General features: G+C 37.4%; 1 protein-coding gene across 2 annotated transcripts in view; it reads right to left on the bottom strand.

Moving 5' to 3' along the window:
* elp2 (elongator acetyltransferase complex subunit 2) overlaps positions 1-22,194 on the bottom strand; it is a 62,952-nt gene that overhangs the window by 22,324 nt on the left and 18,434 nt on the right. For both annotated transcript variants that reach the window (XM_023959778.2, XM_023959779.2), the window contains exons 11-16: positions 11,349-11,480; positions 10,254-10,400; positions 6,011-6,202; positions 4,375-4,444; positions 4,131-4,223; positions 2,701-2,758 (exon numbers count right to left, since the gene is read on the bottom strand). In XM_023959778.2, the coding sequence (XP_023815546.1) occupies positions 2,701-2,758; positions 4,131-4,223; positions 4,375-4,444; positions 6,011-6,202; positions 10,254-10,400; positions 11,349-11,480 (692 nt within the window). The remainder of the gene's footprint in view (positions 1-2,700; positions 2,759-4,130; positions 4,224-4,374; positions 4,445-6,010; positions 6,203-10,253; positions 10,401-11,348; positions 11,481-22,194) is intronic.

Genomic DNA, 22,194 nt, shown 5'->3' with positions numbered 1-22,194 from the left:
TTGCCTCAGAGTGACACTGACAACGACAACGAAGGAGACACTGAGAGAGAGCGTGGCGAAGAATATCTGACGCTATTCCAATCCGAAGACTTCAATGGTTTCAGTGCACAGGAGGCGCGGACTGCGCAGAGGAAGTTACTGCTGCTCTCAGTGACTTTTACCGGTATGTTTTTTTTACCAACCCTGTTAGTGCTCTTACTACCATATTGCTGCCGCATTACTGCCGTGTCACAGGCACTGTTTGGAAAGAGAAGCTCAGGTATTTCATTAGAACTTTGAAAACTATGTGTACCATCGTTCTTTGTAAATACTCTCCACCGAATCTTCCTTTGGTTGTTCACTTCCCCGTTGGGACCCTCAGAGCCTCCAGAGCGGGTTAATAAAGAATCATTCACTGTTCTTCTGGGGGAAAACTTCTTTTATTACTGTTCCCCTTCACGCTGTATATCAAACATGACCGCGCACCCCCAACACACTTCGGCTGTGCGCTCTCACTCCCTACATCCATTAAAAATGTAATGGGTGCGGCTTATAATCAGGTGCGCTCTATAGTCTGGAAATTACGGCAATATAAAAAACAAAAACAAAACAATGTCCCCCAAAGAAAAGGTCATTCATTCCAACTAAAACAAACAGAGTATTACCATTTGACCTCTTGGCAACGTGTCTTCCAAAAACCAAAAGACAGAACTCTTTGTGAGATTTGGGGAGGCGTTACTGCTTTCTTCAGAACTACAGGCAAACTTGAGGACTTTCAGAAGTACAGCATGCTGCAGCAGAACGTCATCCCATCTGGTTTGCAGTAAGTGAAACCAGCATTTTCCTTTTTTTTTTTTTTTTAATGGTCCCCAGGACGTGTCACCAGTCTCTCTAATGACAGTTTAACAGAGACAGAGAGAGTGACAGAATGCTGCATCAGATGGCCTGGCATCCACGATCACTCCATGTAAACTCAATTGAGATGCAGTAAAAAGTCATTATACTGGGGGTGCTATGGCCAGGAGCTCTACAGCACAGGGCTGATGGAAAGCACCAGCTAAGAGCCTTATTGATAAACCATAACACAGACAGAAAATTACCCAGCATTTTCATACAGGCTGCAGGGATTTGTGCTAAAAGCATAAACGGCAGTAAAGCTGAAAAGATAAACAGCAAGTTTGTCATCTATTCATGACGATTTAGTGTGTCCTATTAATCTGTGAAAATGAACAAATCGCTGCCCTTACCTCTGGCTTTGCACTACATAAGCGTGACTGGGCATTTATTAAAAGGTATGAGATTTTAATGTTTTATTAATTTTAGAGTGTTTTATTAATCAGAAGCTGGGAAAACATTTCATATCATCTGTTGAAAATGTTTTTTTTTTAAAAGCGGCTCTTACTATAAATCCTTTACGCCGATGGGTTTTTACATTTTATCCAGTCTAATGTGTTGACAATCTTTGATTTAGTGGATTATTATTTGGTTGCACTTATGTATATCTTGATAGAAAAAAGTAACTGTATGGAATTGAAGTATTGTTCAATGAGGAAAAAGGAAGGAGGAAGGTACAATTTAAGGGGCGACTTAACCAGAAAAAAAAACAATTCCATCAAAAACAATTTTATATCAATGGCAGAAGTTTGATTATAAAACACATTAGAAGTTTTAACATAAAAGAGCTCAAATTTGAAGAAAAATTAACTTTCAAAAATTAACTTTTGAATCTTTTGGTGCATATGGCAAAAATAAATAAATACATTGGAATCCCAAATGGAATAGTTGACTGTGACAACAATCTGACTAAAACCAAAAAATACACGTTCTAGAGAAAAGGTGGGGAGACGAACTATTTTCTATCCCCTTCAGGCATAAAAAAAGTTCCAGTTTATACGGAAATAATTTTCAGAATGTTTTTAGAACATACGCTTAAATGTATTTGTGGGATTTGCTGTTGTAAGTTTTTAATACTGTTGCTTACAGGATAATTCTTTGCGTAATTAGTATTTATAATTTAATATAATCAATTTTTCGCACAAAAAAAAAGATTTTTTTTTCTACTTTTTGCTACAATTACTTATTATATGATGTGCAAATACATACAAAGTCGTATTTTACATGTTAAAAATTATGTACATGGAATTATTGTCCCCTGAACTGAAAAAATTAAAGTTTGAATGAATTTGTAATAAATTAAAAGGCCTCAGACATTCTGAGGGTTTGTTTTATTCTTATGTTTACAGAGTGACGTTTTTTTCATTACATGCTAACAACTTAGAACCATAAAGTAGGACTAAAAGGACGAAAAATGTAGTCCTAACCTGGCAACTTGTGTATAGAATTTGATGTCGAGGGTTTAAAAAATGTTTTTCTTTCCTATATTGTGCAAACATGGGAAAATTGCCAAATTTCCCACTTTGTCTCAACACAGTTGTCAAGCCATTGGTGCTATGGCCATCCCATAATAACCTTTAACACTTCCTTTAAATATCCCGGAAACATGTGCTTTGGTTTTGTTGAGCCACATAAGAGGTTTTGGCCTTATTCTTATTTTCACCATTTCGCCCATTAGGGAGAAGGGGGGCTCTCTCTATGCCCAAAATTCATTTTCACCGGGTGCTAGGTACATACAGATATTGGGGAGCCATTAAAAGAAATACAAAAAAACAAAAAACAAAGAAAGACAAAACCAGTTAGCTAAAAATGTAATACCGTACTTACAATTTTTGGATCTCAGGCCAAAGAGTATTTTGCAGAAGATGATCCTCAGGTGGGGGCTCTGTGAACACATTCAAAAAAATAAAAAGGTTGATCACACTACAAAAGTGCATGTAGCAAGATTCTGAAACCTGAGCTGTTCTGAGTTGAAATACTTTCTTTCAGTTTGAAGTCCAGTAACACAAAATGTTCTTAAGTAATTTACATAATCCAGGGGCCTCAAACGTTTTTATTCTTGCAGGAGGCTACTGAGCATAAAAAGTAGCAGGCTACCACCTGAGCGCTGAATGTGTAGCGGGTTTCAAGTTCTAGTGTTACTATGAATGCAGTCACTAAAGTGTGACTGACTGACAGACCTTAATGCACCTTATAGTTCGGTGAGGCATTGATATGAAATAAGTTTGAAAATAGATAATTCATTATAATCCAGTGGGTCTTATAAAGCAGAAATATGGTAGCATAAGAAGAGAACTTCCTGCATTATCAAGAACACCACGATTGCCTGAAGTCCAATTCTTTCCCTTCAATATACTCATTTAAGCTTTTCTGTATTTAGCTTGCATGAAATCCTGTATGAGAGCTTGTCATCTCGCTACTTTTGCCCCCAAAGAGGGTCATTTTAAACAACTGGAGCTTCGTCTTTAATTCTTCACGCCCGGAGCCAACAGTCAATCATCTGATCCACACGGTTGTCTGGCCTGACTCCATCTGTCTTAGAGAGACTATCCTTGTGGTTCAGTTTGGTTACCAGTTAGCATGTGGCCTAATTAATATTTGCCCAAAGAAACCAATCAAATAAGTGAAAATACTCTGTTAACAACACGTTCACACATTGTTGCTTTTGCACAGCCGGGGGGGGGGGGGGGGGGGGGGGGGGGGCAGCGATACTTAGACTTTGTAATCACATAAGACCGCTTTCTAATTAGCATTACAGATTAAAGAGTGATTTCAATCATGCTAAAAACAGCCTTCCACGCCCTCTAGCAAGATCTTTTTTAATACCATCCCACTACTTTTTTAGTTGATTATTGTGCCAATTTGTTTTTGTTTTTTCTTCCCCAGAAAAAACCTTTTATCCAATCAGAAAGCAGATTTTTCCCCACTTTCTTTTATGTGAAGCAGCCACTGGTGGTTCTTGCCATCTCTTCTGTCCTACTATTTTAGCCTCCAGCAGAGCTCAGACACTGAACTCCAGATGTAAAGCAATGACTGGGCTTCCATCTGGCCACATTTCCTTCTCTTTCACAAGAATGACTGGCGACAGGCAGACAGAAACTCTTAAGTGTGTGTTAAATGCTGAGGCAGAGGGAACGTGAATCGGATAAGGATAAAGGAAGACAGGGACTGTCTGTGGCTTCAGAATGATTTATTTGCACAGCTCACCAGATTTTAGGCAAGAATATGAAGTGCTTGTTAAAACAGCTTTACTCTACCAGTCAGGATGAGTGGGTGGAAGTAGGACTCCTGATACTGGTCAGATATACTGTTGAACTGCTTTTCTTCCGTGGATTTTGGGACACGATCACCTGCAAATGGAAATGATTTGTCAATTATATCACATAAAAACATGAAAAAACTTAACATACCATATAAGATGAATACAGCACAGCAGTCTAAAATTACTTTGTAAAATGAAATTGGAGATTTTTAAAGGGAATGCATCTGCAAACATGTTACCTTGGAATACGGCCTTGTTGGACAGGCCTAAAGCAGGTGTGCTCGCCCCTTCAGGGAGGTTTACAGAGTCCTGCAAAAATCAAATTTAGATCAAGAACTGTGTAGGATTTTGTTAATTCAGCACAAAAAAATGTTGATTCATCTAAATTGCAATCAAATATCTCCAAATCAGTTAATTAATTATGAGGCAGTACTAGCGCCACCATAAATAAAAGATAAACATTATATATACATATATATATAAAGTCAAAGAGAGAAGGAAAAAAAAAAAAAGTCAAAATTTTCTGAGAGTAAAATTTTAAAAGGAAAATTTAATTCCCTTTGTTGTAATTTCCTGAAAATAAAGTAGTACATTTACACAAAAAAGTAAAGCAGGTTCAGGGAAGTTCCTGTCTATTTTTTTTGCAACATACAATAAGGGATAATGCCTGATTAAGTGTCCAGTATCAGAAATTAATGTATGATGCAGAGGACTAAACCAGAGGACAGTTGCTTCCTCAAAGTGTGTTAATTACTGATAATGGACACCTCGAAGGGCATTATCCCGCTCTTCCCATGGTCACTTAAAAAGAAATGAATATTAAATCAAATAATATTACTTTAATGTTATTGTTTTTACTTTTAGATTGTTTTTCATAAGAAGCAGCCTAACTGATCCGCAGTGTGCTGCGTCGGAGGGGTTATGCCCCCTCGTGCATTCATTTCTTATAATGGAGACCTCGTCATGCATTATCCCTTACATGTTTGATCGTCTTTGTTGAAACATTTTAAAAGCTACGGTACAACTAACATTTTCATTTCAGAATATGACTCATTCATTTATTCTTCAAAAAGTTGTACATTTAAGCTTTTTTCCAGTAAATTGTGGGGTTTTTTCCATAGTTGTATGACTTCTCATAATTATAGGAATTTAATCTCATAAAATATTGACTTTTCTTTAATATTTTCACTACTTTTTTCATTTATTTTTAAACTTTTCTTTCTTTTTATGGTGACCCTAATACTCTGTTGTACATTTGAAGAACTAAACGTAACAATTTAATATTAAAAAAAGTATAATTTCTCTTGTTAAAATAAATATATATGCTTCAAAAAGTTTTACAGTTGTAAAATTACAACCTTTGGAAGCATATATATTTATTTTAACTATTGTAAAACCTTTTTCTTGTATTTGTATTTGTATATACTGGAAAGATTTTGACTTTTTTCTCATAGTTATATATACATATATTTTTTTAATGGTGGCCACAATACTAAATTGTACATTTTAAAAGTTAAATTTACACTTTTTTCTTAAAAAATTAAAACATTTTGTCACATATTTCTTTTCAAAAAGTTATAAGGAAAAGTTTTCCTTAAAAAATTATGACTATGTTTAAGCATAAATGTACAAATTTCTACTTAGAAATTGTTTTAGTTTTTTCATAATTGTACTAAGTTTTTTATAATTGCACAACTTTATTCCTATAAAATGTTTATATTTTCTCATTGTTTTATGATTCTATTCTCATTTATGTGTTTCTCTTTTCTTTTTTTTTTTAAAGTTTGCCGCTATATTCTGTCGTAGAGAAAACTTCAGAGACATAATACTATTAATTCTTTTCCCCCCTAGAGATGAATTTTGTATTTTACTCACACTGGAGACCAGCAGCTTCTCTTTGGAAGTGCCTGTGATATTTGCAAAGTTCTCCACAAAATTACGAGGTGCCTGGAAAACTCTGAGGACTTTCTCATCAGCACCCGACACAAACTGAAACCGTCCCACCATGGCCAGACACTGCATGTCATATCCGTGGATCTGCGGGCGTGAGATTTCGTGCCAGGTCACCTGTAGCGGCGAAACACATTTAGATAGACATTTAAGATGGACAAGTTAGTTTGCTGATCCGTCTGTCAGGATGCCAGAGGTCTGAGATTTCTACTGGGTTTTTGGCCTATAAACAAAGCACTGAGACAAGACGAAATAAAACCTTTTCATTTTAAGAGAAACGTTTGGATCATATGGTAGAAAGGACAGTCGGAGGAGAATGGTTTGCTTCCCAGAAAACCCCTTTTCAAATTGACAAGGAAAAATAAGGGGCTGTGTATTCTGTGTATTCGTATTCTAGAAAAACCAGCATTGATAAAACTAATGGAAATATTTAGGCACTTCAACTAGGAATTACTTTATTAAATCTCTATGATTGAGTAAATCCTCACTAAACACAATTAAGCAAAATCCACTCAAAGACATAGACTGCATATACTTCTGTTTGCCTGTGACCAAACCCAATTGAGAATATTATAACAAGAATTTCTGTGGGGAAGAAAAGAAATCCAAATAAAAATCTCTAAGCGAGGAAAAAAACAAGGATATAATCTGATATTCCTTCTGGGGCTGGGCTGGTACAGACGGAAAATGGTCAAATTCTGATTGGAGGTTGCAAGTCTGGTTTCAACTCTGCCTTCCCCTGTGTCAAAGTGTCCTTGGGCAAAACACTAAACACAACGTAGCTCCTCATGGTCCAATTAGCATCTTGCATAGAACGCTCTACCACCATCGGTCAGTGTCAGGCTGAATGACACTGTGAATGTATCGCACTTTGGGTCTTTACAAAGATTAAAAATGAGTGTGACCCATAGAAAATGGCTTACTTCTAGTAAAGTCAAATTCAGAGACCAGTTTTTCACGCTATGAATGCCGCCATGCAATTATTCTTCCGGATCTCGGAGAAGACGCCACGTAGGCATAGAGCAGCTGCACTTCTCAACTCTAGTTAAAAGCGTAAATATTGAGAGAAGCAATTCCTAAACATGCCATCGAAAAAAACCTAGTGTATGAGGAATATGAGAACTTGAGGAAGATGCTTGATTTCGTGCTGGAAGAGGTCAAAGCTAATAAAATTGTACACAAAAGAATTCCGGATGCAATCGGAGCGGTGAAGTAGGTCCGGGCTCTGCAGGAGCAGTGTTTCAACAGGATGGATATAATTGAAAAACGTATGGATGACCAAGAGCAGATCTCCAGATCTAACGACGTGATAATCACCGGATTGAAAATCAAACCCCGGGTGCAGTGACCGCCGGGAACAGTGAGGAATCCGACGAGCAGGAGACAAGCTCTGTGGAGAAACAGGTGAAGGAGTTCCTAAAGTCCAATGGAATTTCTCTGGACACAAACAATGTGGAGATCTGCAGACCGCTTCCCAGGAGAAGAGACAGCGAGAAACCAGCAATCCTCTTAAAGTTTGTCAATCGGAAACACAAAGCAGCAATATTGAAGCAAGGAAGAAGTCTGAGGGGAACCAACGTTGTCACGAATGACAACCTCACGAAAAGGAATGCCGACATCGCCAGAAGAGCATGTTACTTGAAAAAGGCTGGGAAATTCAAGGAACCTGGGTAAAAGACTGTAAAATTTATGCCAAACTCTGTGGCTACCCTGAGCAGTCCAAGGTTGTTCTTACCAGGAGAATGCAAGATTTGAAAAAATATACTGTAAATTCCGGGTTATAGAGCGCACCTGGTTACAAGCCGCAACAACTCATTTTCATGTATTAAGCTGCCTTCTTACATACAGAAGCCACATCTGTATACAAGCCGCAAGCATAAGGTAACGCGCCCAGCCTGACAAAGCATTTCCTGTCTCCCAGACTGGATGCAGCTTTTAACTTCACTGTGGGAGGAGTCAACTTAGCGTCAACTCAAGTGTTTGAATACACTCACATCGGCCAAACAGCATGGACCTCACTTCTGTTCACAAGTTCCTCAGTTATGGTTTTTTTTGTTTCGTTTTTTTTACATATTGACAATTGAGGTATCATACATAAAATTACAAACAGTAACCATATAATCAACGTTACATCCCTCTGTTATGATGAGGAAATTTACACCCGCGATTACCCATTTCCCATGAGTCTTAGAGGCTTAAGGCGGGGCTAACCCCCGGCTTGCCACACTGTTGTCAGTGGATGGAGGGGCGAACGGGAGAGCTGCTCTCCTTCCGCTTGTGTCGCGGCAGCATTATGGTAGTAACAGGGCTGGTTCAAAAAAACACCAGTAAAATAAAGCAGCGGCGACTGAAAAGCATGCGCCTCAGCGCGATACGCGCGTCTCTGCACGGCTGCTGGTGGACGGAGCGAATCGTGTCTGTGCAGACCATCGGACTTAATACTGTACGTTTTGTGGATGAGGGGCGAGAGACGATGCGTTGTTACGTGTGGGAGCCTTCAGACTGCCATCTGTCCCGCAGCTCAATGTGAACGAGCAGCAGGAGAAGATGTTTCCAGCGGCGGCCGTGGGGCGGTGTTAGCTTTTCAAAATAAAATTCCGCTCAGTCCTTAGAAATCGTTCAAACGATCACGTGGATTTGTGTTTCCAGTCGTGTCCCGACAAAACAAAGGCTGATGTTATTCCCACATATTTACATGCAGCCAAGATGCAGATTGCAGCTTTTCCCACATCGATTCATGTTCATCCAGGCTAAATGTTGTTAGCGCCTGTTAGCCTTCACCTAACCTAGTAATAGTAAAAGTAAAAGTGTTGGAAACACTTCCTGTTTGAAACGCAAGTGGGAGGGGTCAATGAACAATACAGAGATGACTCCGAAAACATTCTCTATGGTATCCTTTTTTAATTTATAATAATACTATACCATTTTGACAATCTGGCTTTAACAGAATTATCTAAAATCTGAAATCAAAAGGTTTTTTTTTTTTATGTCTTGAGTTTAAACATAAACTGAATTAAATTGAACAACCAGTACAAACAAACAAATCTTGTAACTCATTCTACAGAAAAGAAAAAGTCATCTGATTTAGAAAAGATAACTTAATGGACTACTTTTTAGGACTGAATTTAATTAAAATGCTTCAATGTCGGTGACCTTTTAAACAGTGACGTGCAGTCAGGAGAGGCAGGTGAGGCTGTGCCTCACCTGACATTATGGGAAGAAAAGAGAAAAAATAAATTCAATTATTATATTTAATCAGTAATTTGTGCTGTGCAGTCATTTTCCATTTAAATGTACCATTTTTGGGTGTTTTTTCTTTTCAAAATCGCTGAATTTCTGCATTTGCCGTTCAGATCCTAAGAAGTGACGTGCGATGAGGCACCAGCCCGCTGAGCCTCACCTTGGATTGCGCAATACCTATGCAGTCAGACGGTACTGCTGTCTCTCTGTATGTCGGTTCAACCACTTATACTATATGAGCTGAGTTTACATAATTTAGCAGATGTATATGATGTACAGTGTTTGTTTTTATAAATAACTATGTGAGGGACGTGTTTCTTGTGCTGAGCGCTAAACGCCGGCAAAAAAGCCGCTGGGTGAGGCCAGCAGTTCTTGTGCCTCATGTTAGGAGGCGCCGGTGAGCCCTGAGATTATGACGCTAAAAAAATAATAGAAGACGTGATAGCAAGCGGCAAGTCATTTTCTTCAGAAGGAGCGGCGTATGGACTTTATTTACAAGTAAAGGTAAGACGATAATAAGGTTTGTGCTTTTTTCTATGCTGCAGTTTGTATATGAAAAAAACATGTTGAAATGATATTTTAAACAAAACACGTTAACTGTTGTCAATCAAATGGTGAATAAGTTACTCAGTATGGTTCATATGTTTGTAAATCTGACTGATGACGTCAGTACCTCACTAGCTATTAACCTCACCGCACGTCACTGCTTTTAAACCATGCTAAGTATGTATTTTTAGATAAGAAAATCTAATCCCTGAATTTTTAGGGTAAAATCAGAGCAAATTTAATCCATTAGCAAAAAAGAAAAAGTAAAAACTATGCATTAATTTCAGATTATTTGGTCTGTTGTTTACCCAATGATAATTTATTACACGTCAAATTTCCCATATCTTCTTTTTCAGTCGTTAGACACCAAGATTGCTGTTACCTGTTTGTTGCCTTGCTTCTTCCAGGGAGTAAACAGTCTGGTTGTCTGGTCTGATCCCACACTCAGGATGTACTCCCCCTCAGGATCCCAGCTCAGGTCTTGAACCGCTTTGAAGTGACCTGATATAACGACTCCTGGTCTCCAGTCCTGGTAACAGTCGATTTAAAAAGTCGTAACCTCTGCTGCTCATTAGTGAACCTCATACTGTAATTTTAGTCCAAGCAGTGGAAAAAGAAATTTACTTAATAAAGTTATTTCAGATTTGATTACTCATCTAAGTCAACCAAAATTGAATTTTTCCAAAATGGGTGTCTTTAACGAGAGCAGTCTGATGCTACGTTTCCATCGGGCATGTGACATGTACTTGAACGTGCATTCTTGAGCACACGTTTGGCTCATGGTGTTCACACTGCACAAGCAGGGAGGGGCTTGTTCTTCTTTTTCTATTGTTTACTAGCACATGTCTACCACCTACAGCTGGAAGAGGCTTGGTGTGAAGAGTCGAAGTGGTGCCAATTTTGCGAATCTTGCACCAGGCTTTTCCTTTCACAGCACTATTCTGATGTATAATAGACCTAGTGTCATAGAATTCTGACTGGATAAAAACTGCAGTTATTTTTTTTTCCCTCCATGACCAATTCTTTTTAATTCTGTGAATTAAAAAAGGAACACCATCCACACGTCACTACCAACCCCGATTCCCTGATTGGTTTAATGTACAACTGGTTGAACTTTTAACGTGCGTTCAATGGTCACGGGTTTTATACGTAGAGCCTGAAAACAGTCGAGGAAACTTGCGTAGCTATGCAAACACGAGCATGTTTTGAATGCGGAAGGCTGAAACACGCATGTATGCGTGTTTACATAGACTTTTCTTTGGAAGTTGTCACTTGAGATTGGTTTTCGTGGGTGTAGTGAATGAGCTTTGCAGTTTTCTGCCTAATTTTCTAGATAATCATGCTGTATATATTTTTTTTGCAAATTAAATAATTACATGTCATATCAATGATCATAACTGAATAAATAAATAAATAAAAGAACAAAATGTATTTCTTTAACTAAAACTTTAGGGGTCACTGAGGCTTCTATTTTTACCTCTTTGTTGGGATCTTTACACCAGAGATGTAGCGCTCCGTGAAAAGCATGAGCCACAATCATAGATCCATCAGGACTCATCTGGCAACCGTAGAAGCCCAGAGTGTTTCCGCCCACCTCCCCTACTCGCACCTGGTGTTGGAGAAAGAAAAAAAATGACATAATATGGGGGCAATCATCACTGATAGAAGCCATCTACTCGCCTGCCTTTTTATTCACGACATATGACATTTCTTTGGTAAAAAAAAAAAAAAAAAAAAGAATTCTGGGTCAGACTAATTTGATGTGCTGGAGAGAAAAATAAATGTAGGTCTTGACATGAGTGTGCATCAATGTGCAACATCTAGACACAGAAAATATGTTTTCTTTAAATGGAAAGATTGGTTTAAAAAAAAAAAGCATATGCCTAATCATTACGACTCTTTCAAAACAGTTCAGCTAAGATTATCACTGCTTGTTCAATTTTGTGTGTAAGCAGACTGTTGTGGATTCACATCATTATTGAGGTCAGACAAACCTTTATTATGCATTAGCAGCCACTAGCAGCTTTGGAGAAATCAATGGTTTCCTCTTAAAATTTCTTCTGAGGTCATCTAACCTATCAAATTACCATATGTTTTTTTTTCTTCTATTTACACTAAGTGAATTTGTAAGCAAAATATGTTTACTTTGAATCATATTACTTTTGTGTATGGTTTTGCAAAGGTTTGGTGAACAGGGAAAGCTGGTGTGTTTGTGTGCATGTGAATGAGTTTGAGTTTTTTGTTTTTTGTCTTTTCCCTCTAGTTCCCTCTAATTGTTTCTCCTCTACTCTTGAAAATAAGATATTGCATCTCAAGGGGCTTATCCTCAGGTTTAAATGTTTAAATAAATAAAATAAATAATTCTTAATTGATTTTCAAACTAATTACTTTGCTGATAAAACAGAACCTAAGACTACATATTCTTAAGGTTAAGTAAAAAATCATAGAATTAGGGCTAAATAAATAATAGCCAGAATATATGAAAAGTAATTTTTTTCCTTCAAAAATAAATTCAATTTTTTTTTAAATTTACATTTTTGATTAAAAGAGAAGCAAAACAATTGAAACCTTTGAGTACAAACGTTTTTCTCTTGTAAAATTGAACTTTTCAACATGAAAATAAACAGTTGTTTAAGCTTAATAGGCATTTTCGCTATTATATACAATATAATCTATGACGTTTTAGAGCACCTCTTGCTCAATTCAATTCAATTCAATTTTATTTGTACAGCCCAAAATCACAACAACAGTCGTCTCGATGGGCTTCGAAGTAAAACATGAAATCAAAAGGATCACGAATACAAAGAGTTCAATAGAAAAATACTAAAATGAACTAACAAACTGACTAAGCTATACTGGCATCCCTGCCCTTAGACCCCCCTTCGCGGTAAGGAAAAACTCCCAAAAAAACCGGATTCCGGAAAAAACGAAGAAACCTCAGGGGTGCCCACATGAAGGAGGGATCCTCCCCCAGGACGGACAGGCGATTTACCAGAAATCTTAGAGAAGAATTAACTTATCTAAATCTACAACTACATATATAAAAGTCCAGCAGACGAGCTTCATCCAGCCGTGGTTATCGGGACAGTCAAAGGCGCGAGTCGAGCCGGAGACAGGAACCACAGCCAGGTGTAGGAGCAGGAGCAGAGACGAGGTACTCGGTCAGGTACAGAGCAGAGACGAGCCAGAGATGAGCCAGAGGCAGGATCCACAGCCAGGTGTATTATATACAATATAATCTATGACGTTTTAGAGCACCTCTTGCTCACATGAAAAAAAAAAATGCTTTATTAGAAAGAGAATGCCAAGAGTGTACAAAGCAGTAATCAAAGCAAAAGGAGGATACTATGAAGAACCTACAATATGACATATTTTCAGTTGTTTCACACACTTTTTGGTTATAAATATATAATTCCACACGTGTTAATTCAGAGTTTTGATGCCTTCAGCGTGAATCTACAATTTTCATAGTCATGAAAATAAAGAAAACTCTTTGAATGAGGTGTGTCCAAACTTTTCTTCTGTACTGAATGTAATAAGTAATGTCATTATTGTAGTACATTTCTTGTGCTACTACATAAAAGTGAAATTAACTAATTTGAACTTTTGCCTCTAGTTGAATATCATAATTAAAAAGATATGCAACTTTTAACGTAACTTTTTAGAACAGGGTCCCAACGTCAGGCTTTTTGTGCCACAAAAATTATCAAAACATTTCTCCTGGATCCTGGAAGGACTAACGATCCCTGCGCCTTATGCTCATGTTCAACACAACCAAAATTATAATAATAACCTAATAACCTAAAGTCTGACTAACAGTGTTAGCCTCCAGTGTCAATAGAAAGCAACTCTCTAACGTGAGGGGAAACACACACATAACCTGTACAGCAGATCCATTTGCATGTTACTCAGAACATAAGGTGGATGAATTTAATAAAGATGGTTTGGCTACAGCAGTGCCACTAGGGTGAGCTGAATCTGCTGCACCAGAAAGATAGATATGCTTGACTTTATTCAACTCGGATACTTTATGGATTCCTGAGCCATGTTTTAACATTGATGAGATTGTGAAGCACAAAAATATATACATAAGATGAAAAATTATGTTTTGAAGACATGCAAAATCCATAGCTCATCACTGATTAAAAGTTACATTCAACTGATCTATTTGGAACGTATCCTAATGAGGAAGAAAAAGTGTGCAAAAAGAAGCCAACAAAACTAAACCATTACTACAATATGTGGAAAATTTGGGACAAAAAATGCTTCTTATCAAAATAATATTATTGAATTTTACAAATGTAGGATGAGTTAAAGCATTGAGTCTCAGGACCACTAAAAGTAATCATTAAAATCTTTATAAGACCCTGAGGTCTTGAAGGTAAACGTTACGGCTGTGGCCATATTTGGTTTTGGTTTTTTCCGTTTATTCTGTGTTTTGTGTATTTGATTTGTATCAGAGTGGGACTTCTGTGTTTTTGTGTGTCTTTGTGTGTATATGTCTATGTCTGATTATTTGTAGGTGTGGTGCATGAAGGCGTGGCTCCCATTGGACCCAAACTGATGGAGGCAGCCTTCAAAAGCCCCACATGGACCTCAGACCATGAGAAGGGAGCTTGGCCGCAACCAGTCTCCACTGCAGCTTGGCCCTCTTGTTTTGTAGTTCTCCATTTTGTTCTGCTCTTCTCTTCTCCACTTGTTTTAGTTTGTGTTGCACGCTGTAGTTTTGTAATTTTGTGTCAAGGCCCACTCTGTAGTTTTGTTTGGTATAATTTTGTTTAAGTGAAGCTCTGGGACTGAACTGCCATTTTCTTTAGTACTCATTTTCTCCAGGGAGGTTAGAGTTTGTCTTTGTTTTCCCTTTTCTTTTGGTTCAGGTAAGAAAATTCAGAAAATGTCAGTAAGGTGGGGTTTTGTTTGTTATCTTGGCCTTGGTTCACCCTGAAGTCTTTTTGCTTCACTTTTAGTTATTGGTGTTTGTTATTCATTCATTTGTAAATACATTTGTTATATTTTTATGGAGACAATTCTTTGGTGTTTTTGTTCATTGAAATTTGGTGGCCAAAACAATTTACTTTTATATAATGCCCCACTAGGTACCCCTAGACACAGAAGGGGGCGTAACATAAATTACACCCAAGGTGAAGATCTATTATTGATCAGAGCACAACCAGTTCAAGGGACTGTTGCTCCCTTTGCAGCCCTCTGATTTCAACTGTAGATGTATCATCCACCTAAATGTTTTACTATTTCTAGTGACTTAACTAATGGGGCACGATTGTTTCATACTTGACTGATAGCAGCTTTAGAGCACAACTTATCTCAATAGTGAAGCCGGTTTATAAAATGATCGTGCATTTTGTGATCAGAATCAGAATCACTTTATTTGCCAAGTACAGCGCATGTACAGGGAATTTGACTTCGGTTACTTGTGCTCTCGTGCAAACTAGCAAGGTAGAAGGATAAATAATAAAGGGATAAATAATATAAAAGAAGGTAAGTGTAAGGTAGCTGTATGAATAAATAAACATAACTGATATACCAGCACCAAATTTGGCATGTATCCCCTCTATCAGAAAAGTAAGCTGGCCAAGAGAAAATCCCAAAAATATGTAATGCTGCACAGTGGTTAGCGCCCTGGAAGCAAAACCCCTGGGTTTAGGTTACTAAGGCTTTAATAATACGGCCAGTTGACCCATATTGCTGCGGAGGATTTTTGGGTTGTCCAGGCCTGTGGAGGGTCATAGAGAAGAGCGGCTGCATATTAAGGGTAGTGCAGCTGTGTCTCGCAGTTCCCTTGATGGTCTTGTGGCCACCTCAAGGGACATCATGGAAATGGAATATACAAATGTGTGTGTGGTAAGTGTAAATCAAGTATTAGTAAGGATGAAGGAAGTTGCATTAACTTATAAAGTTTGAGTGATAGTGCCCTTACGCAACACTTTATAGTCACTCCGTGCCAGTTTTGCAGGATACAGGGGGTCGACCAAATAAAAATTTCATTTGCATCTCACCCATTTTCCCCTATGTGTTGTATAGATGTTTGCTACAACATGTCGCCCTCAGCATGTCCACTGAAAAAAAATGAGCATTATATTTCTCTCTATGGGTTCAGAGCGATCTGGAAATTTTGCGCGGGCCACCTTTGTGTCTGTACTGTGCAGGATTGCTCAACTTTTGCCCGCAGAAAGTCCAACTTAAAAGGCCAGTTGTGACTAGGACCCAACTAAGGCAGGCATTTCCAAAGTCAGGCACGTGGGCCACATGCAGCCAGCAGGCAACGGACATGAAATCCGTAATATGTGACCCCCCAACACTTTCCAAGAACTACAATTTCTTGATTGTGATTAGCAAAATTAGGTTATGGGCTGTCTGTGTGTAAAAAGGTTTGGACAGCTCTGGCATAAGGTTTAATCACCATGTAAAGAAAACCTCACCATGTTGAAGAATATAAATTCTTATAGTACTTAGCAAAAAAATTATTTTATTGTTGTATGAGTTTGTTTGAAAATAAGTTGGACTTTGACATCTTTTTGTTTAGGAGAGAGCACCCACCAAGGCTCAAAGATTTGTCTCAAATACACACACATTAGGTAATAATCCCCAAAGGCGCTGCGGTAGCCCACTATGGTCAGTCAGAGACAATAATTACCAGTTTGTCTCGTTAGTAAGATGTGCTTTCCACAGCGGTGGGCCCCAACCGCCCCACTGCTAACCCTGCTCTCCATTAAATCTCACCAATTACTCTAATCACCATGAAGACGCGGAGCACTTCTTTGTAGAAATCGGCTAATTAAGACACACATGGCTAGTCATTTAGAGCTGTGGAATCTGCTTTGCCACAAAAAAAACCGTCAGTGTCAGTGTGGGGGAACTTTGGCCAAGCCTGTTCAAAAAGTGGAAAACACTTAAAATAACAAGACAAGAGACCTTTCATCTTTATTTGCAAAAGTACTGACAAAATACAAATAGATGAGATTTGGTGGGGTTTTATTAGAGTATGTGAATGTTTGTCTGTGACAGAGCTTCAGAGGTTAAGCCTCCTTTGTAGACAGGGATTCTGTCAGTTCAAAGGGTTTGGATCAGAACACAAATGGAGACATGGGGGGGGGGGATTCACAATCCACACACTTTTATGCATATAAAAGTATGCATACATTTTAGGTTTCTTTTTATTTTATTTTTCCAGTATTAATGGGATTAGTTTGGTCCTCCACCATGGAAGCGATTCTGTAGCATAAATAAAAAGCAAAGTCAAAACCAGAAATGCTTTTTCATTTTCAAAATGAAGCTGCATTTTTTGACTCAAAAATAAATTGAAAAAGCAATCCACCAAAATGCTTTTTCATTTCCTTCCTCAACACTGCTTATTCTGTCACTTAATTAAAATGAAAATGGTATTTGAAATTTCATTTTCAAGACGTTCTCTGGTAAATGTGTAGCAAAATTCATTTAGAAATGTCTAATTTGACATTTAAAATAGATTAATAGATTGATTGATTTGATTTATTTAAGTGTCATGCACTAATGTGCCCAGCCCACACGGGCTTATATGACACTGAAAAACAAAATACACAATACATAAAGATATATCCCCATCACAAAAAAAATCCAATAACCCCCCTAATCAGAGTCTAACAGAATACAAAGTGTCCATTCTTATTGTCCATGCCTTTGACACAAAATTTGCCAAACAAAAGATTTCATTTTCAAAAAGCCAACGTAAAATTTTGTCTTCAGATAACCAAACAAATCAGGACATTTCTTTTCTATTACCTCATACATACAAAGTCTCTGTTTTTCATACAAAGGACAATAAAACAAAAAATGAAATTCATCCTCCACCACTGGCAGCTCACAGACCTCACAGAGTCTTTCCTCCTCAGGAATGCCTTTAAAGCGCCCTACTTCCACCTGTAGGAGGAGCACTCCTGCTCTCGGTTGAGCACATCAGGATCTTTGTCCTCTTTTTAAGTTATATATAACATATGGCTCAGCAGAAAATGTGTCCTTAATTTGCAAATAAGTTCGTAAATTTGGTTTTTGAAGCAGTTTCGTTTCCTTAACATTATCTATCTTACATTTCAAACAATTAAAAAATAATGATTGTAGGTTCACAGAGGACAGAATGTTGAATACATCATTACACCAGGGATAAATATGAGCTCTATCCCAATCAAATATTTTATGTACAAGTCTCTCTGCAGGTAAAGTCACCAGCCGGTTCCATAATCTGAGAACTTCTGCTCTTTGTTTGATCACACAAGGTTCCCACCCCATGTCCCCCTCAATGGCGGCTTTAGCGGTGAACCTGTGTACACCCAGAAAATATCTCATTGCCCTGTTTTGAACCTTATCACACTCAGGAGCATCTTCATAACCCCAGACTCCTGCAGAATAAAATAACACAGATCCCACCATGGCATCGTACAATTTACTAAACGTGTCAAAACTCAACTCGGGACAGACCTTCATCTTATTTATCACTGCGCCAAGCGCCCTCCCAGTAGAATCTGATAACAGCTGCTTTCCTTCTGAGAACATCATATTTTTATGAAAAACAAAACCAAGATATTTATAGGTATCAGTAAACATGAGAGTAGTTTTACCAAAATAAAACAGAAAATTACTTTGAGGTACTAAAGGCTTTCTAAAATGAACGATTTGTGTTTTATCACCATTGATAGTGAGTCTCCATTGTAATTTTAATTCCTCATCCGCTATCAAAATAATATCATCAGCATAAAGTAATATGCTCAAGTTCCAATTATTGATATCAATACCCAAGTTAGTTTTCTTAATTTCTTGAGCTAAATCGTTGACATAGATAGAAAAAAAGAGTTGGTGAAAGAACATCTCCTTGTTTAACTCCAAATGGTGTGGAAAACCATCCTGTTTTTAGGTCATTCACCTGCACACAGGCAAATTGAGCCTTGTACAGAGCTTTAATTGCTTTATAAAATTGACCATTAATACCATACATAAGTAATTTATATTCAAGAAGATCTCTATCTATCGAGTCAAAAGCTTTTTTAAAATCCACAAAACAAACAAAGGTACTTTTACTTTCTTGCAGTCTGGCTCTCACCACCGAGGACAGAACATAAATATTGTCAATACACGCTCTATTTCTCCTGAATCCATTCTGCTCCTCTACAAGGACTTCGTTTGTTTCTAGGTATTCAGATAACCGATTATTTAAAATACTAGAAAACACTTTATACACGGTACTCAGAAGGCTAATGCCTCTATAGTTCAGAGGGACTCTTGGGTCTGCTTGAGGGGATTTTGGAATCGGCTTGATGATCGATTTATACCAAATAGATGGTATAAAGCCACTCTTAAAACAAAATCTAAAGAGACAATGTAAAGTATTTAACAATTTAGGACACTTAAGAACCTCGTTTGATAGTTCATCCACACCAGCAGCTTTATGAAGTTTAGTTTTCTCAATGACTTTTAGAACTTCCTCAATTGTAAACCTTGATTTATTTTGTCAGAGTAGTTCAGAGAAATTTTAAAACTATTGTCTTGAAGCAGTTTTTTGGATTTGCACATATTCAGAAAAAACTGGTCATCAAACAAGTGGGAACTACTATTACAGGTAAACAAGTTCTTATAATCTGACTCCCACTTGTTTAACACTTGCTCTGTTAGAAAAACAGATTCTCCAGAGTCTGTTAAAATCTCATGTGGAATTGGCCTTCTACTTTTAGGTCCAAGTTTATTTATTTCCCTCCAAAATAACTGTGATTTATTATTTTGCAAATGCAGTTGTAGTTGAAGAGCTTCACCCCTCCTGAAATGTCTTTTAAATAATTTTAACTTCTTATCAAAATGACTGACAGTTTTTAAACACAGAAAGAAGCTCTCTTTTCAGAACCATTTCTTTGCATTTTAAATACTTTTTCTCTGATAAACACAGTTTTCCCCATAGACTCTGCAGTTCATTGTTCCAGTAAGGTTGATTTCTTTTACATATTCCTTTATTGCTTTTATATTTCTGTTTTGGTCTATTTTTATCCAATTCTTTATATAAAACATTTCAAAACCAACCATAGCAATGGTTCAGATTTTCCTGTGTTTGTTTACCTTCCCTCAGCTGAAGACCAATTTCACATAGAGACTCACAACAGACTTCTGACTCCATAAAATTAACAGGCAGTTTTCTAATTGCCTTTTTATTTTGTAAACCAGCTTGCATATTATTTGAAAAATTTGTTTCAATAGTTTTAAGACGCAAATAGAGCACTGAATGATCAGGGAGTTTACTTCTGTCATCAATGAGGTTCATCAGATCAGACTCATTGCTTTTTATCAGCTCCAAAGGGGTGAGAACTAGAAATGCTTTTTCATTTTCAAAATGAAGCTGCATCAAATGACTCAAAATTAAAATGAAAAAGCAATATTTCAAAATGATTTTTCATTTTATACTTAAAACCGCTTATTCTGTGTCATAATTAAAACGAAAATGCAAAGAGGGGATTGCATTTACATTTTCACATCCACCCTGCAAAATTTGTAGCAAAATTCTTTCTCAGTGAGCATTAGCAGAGGGGAGGCGGGGCGACGTTGGCTTGTGATTCACAGCTTCTGATTAAAGGAACATTCCGCTGCATTTTTCGCATTAAGATCACGTAAAACCGGATCCTGTTCACAAACCGCTGGACTGCTCAAACCTGGATTCAAGGATCTTAATGCGAAAAATGCAGCAGAATGTTCCTTTAGTGCCCTCGCGAATCAGAAGCTGTGAATCGCAAGCCAACTTCAGCGGCCGGACACACGGAGAAAGCAGTGACGTCATCGCCCCGCCTCCACTCTGCTAATGCTCACTGAGAAAGAATTTTGCTACAAATTTTGCAGGGTGGATGTGAAAATGTAAATGCAATCCCCTCTTTGCATTTTGGTTTTAATTATGACACAGAATAAGCGGTTTTAAGTATAAAATGAAAAATCATTTTGAAATATTGCTTTTTCATTTTAATTTTGAGTCATTTGATGCAGCCCTATTTTTAAAACTAAAAAGCATTTCTGTTAATCCATTTTAATTGTCAAATTAGACATTTCTAAATCAATTTTGCTACACATTTACCAGAGACCTTTTTGAAAATGAAATGTCAAATACCATTTTCATTTTAATTTTAATTAAGTGACAGAAAAAGCTGTGTTGAGGAAGGAAATGAAAAAGCATTTTGAAGTATTGCTTTTTCATTTTATTTTTGAGTCAAAAAAATGCAGCTTCATTTTGAAAATGAAAAAGCATTTCTATTAATCCATTTTAATTGTCAAATTAGACATTTCTAAATGAATTTTGCTACACATTTACCAGAGAACGTCTTGAAAATGAAATGTCAAATACCATTTTCATTTTAATTAAGTGACAGAATAAGCAGTGTTGAGGAAGGAAATGAAAAAGCATTTTGAAGTATTGCTTTTTCATATTATTGAGGAGTCAAAAAATGCAGCTTCATTTTGAAAATGAAAAAGCATTTCTGGTTTTGACTTTGCTTTTTATTTATGCTACAGAGTCGCTTCCATACTCCACAGCATCAATCAATCAAGTTTCAATCGATTTTTAGTACTGTATTTTTTTTTTCCGTTTAAATCGCTTCTTCATACTAAGTGGACTATTTGTGTGCGTTTGGGTAAAGTGGACATTCAGAGTTTAAAAATTGGAACTTTGGTGAAGAAGACACGTGTCAACCAATGAGGGACTCCGCTTTGGTGTTCAATAACGCGATCAGGCCCACAATTACCATAAAGGAGAAAACTGGTTGTTCTCATCCCGAACTTTATGATTTTTTTCTTTTTTTGCATTGACACAATAATCAAAAGATAGTCTAATTTTTTTTCCCCCTCCTCTGACTTATGTGGGACAGCAGGTCATCAAACCGGGTCACAGAGAGACCAAAGTACCGCTGAAAGTCCTGTCACTGACATGCAGCTCCTGCAGGAGATGTGACCCTCACCTCAACATCATGCTACATCTAGACCCTCCGCGATTCACGGGTCAAAACTGCGGCCACTGCCGCTTTTTTTGACGCTCTAGCTTTTACAAAAATGTGCCCATAAAGATGACGTTCTTGATGCAAGTGGTAGAAGCTACCGCCAAATGTTTTTATCCTCATTGCTACATGTCTGTATATCTCATTTACAAATGCACAGAAGACACAGATGACATTAGGAGATCCAATTTTTGAAAAGAGCTCTACAAAAGCATTGATAGGGTTCATGACACTTGACATGACATCATTCAGAGGGGTTTTTGTTTTTCAGTGAGGTTCACCATCTACTGCAAGAGCTGCGTCTGAATGAACCATCGT

The sequence above is a fragment of the Oryzias latipes genome, chromosome 11 (assembly GCF_053564925.1).
Source record: "Oryzias latipes strain Hd-rR chromosome 11, Olatipes_Hd-rR_3.1".
Taxonomy (NCBI): domain Eukaryota; kingdom Metazoa; phylum Chordata; class Actinopteri; order Beloniformes; family Adrianichthyidae; genus Oryzias; species Oryzias latipes.
This window is presented reverse-complemented; position numbering and strand designations above follow the sequence as displayed.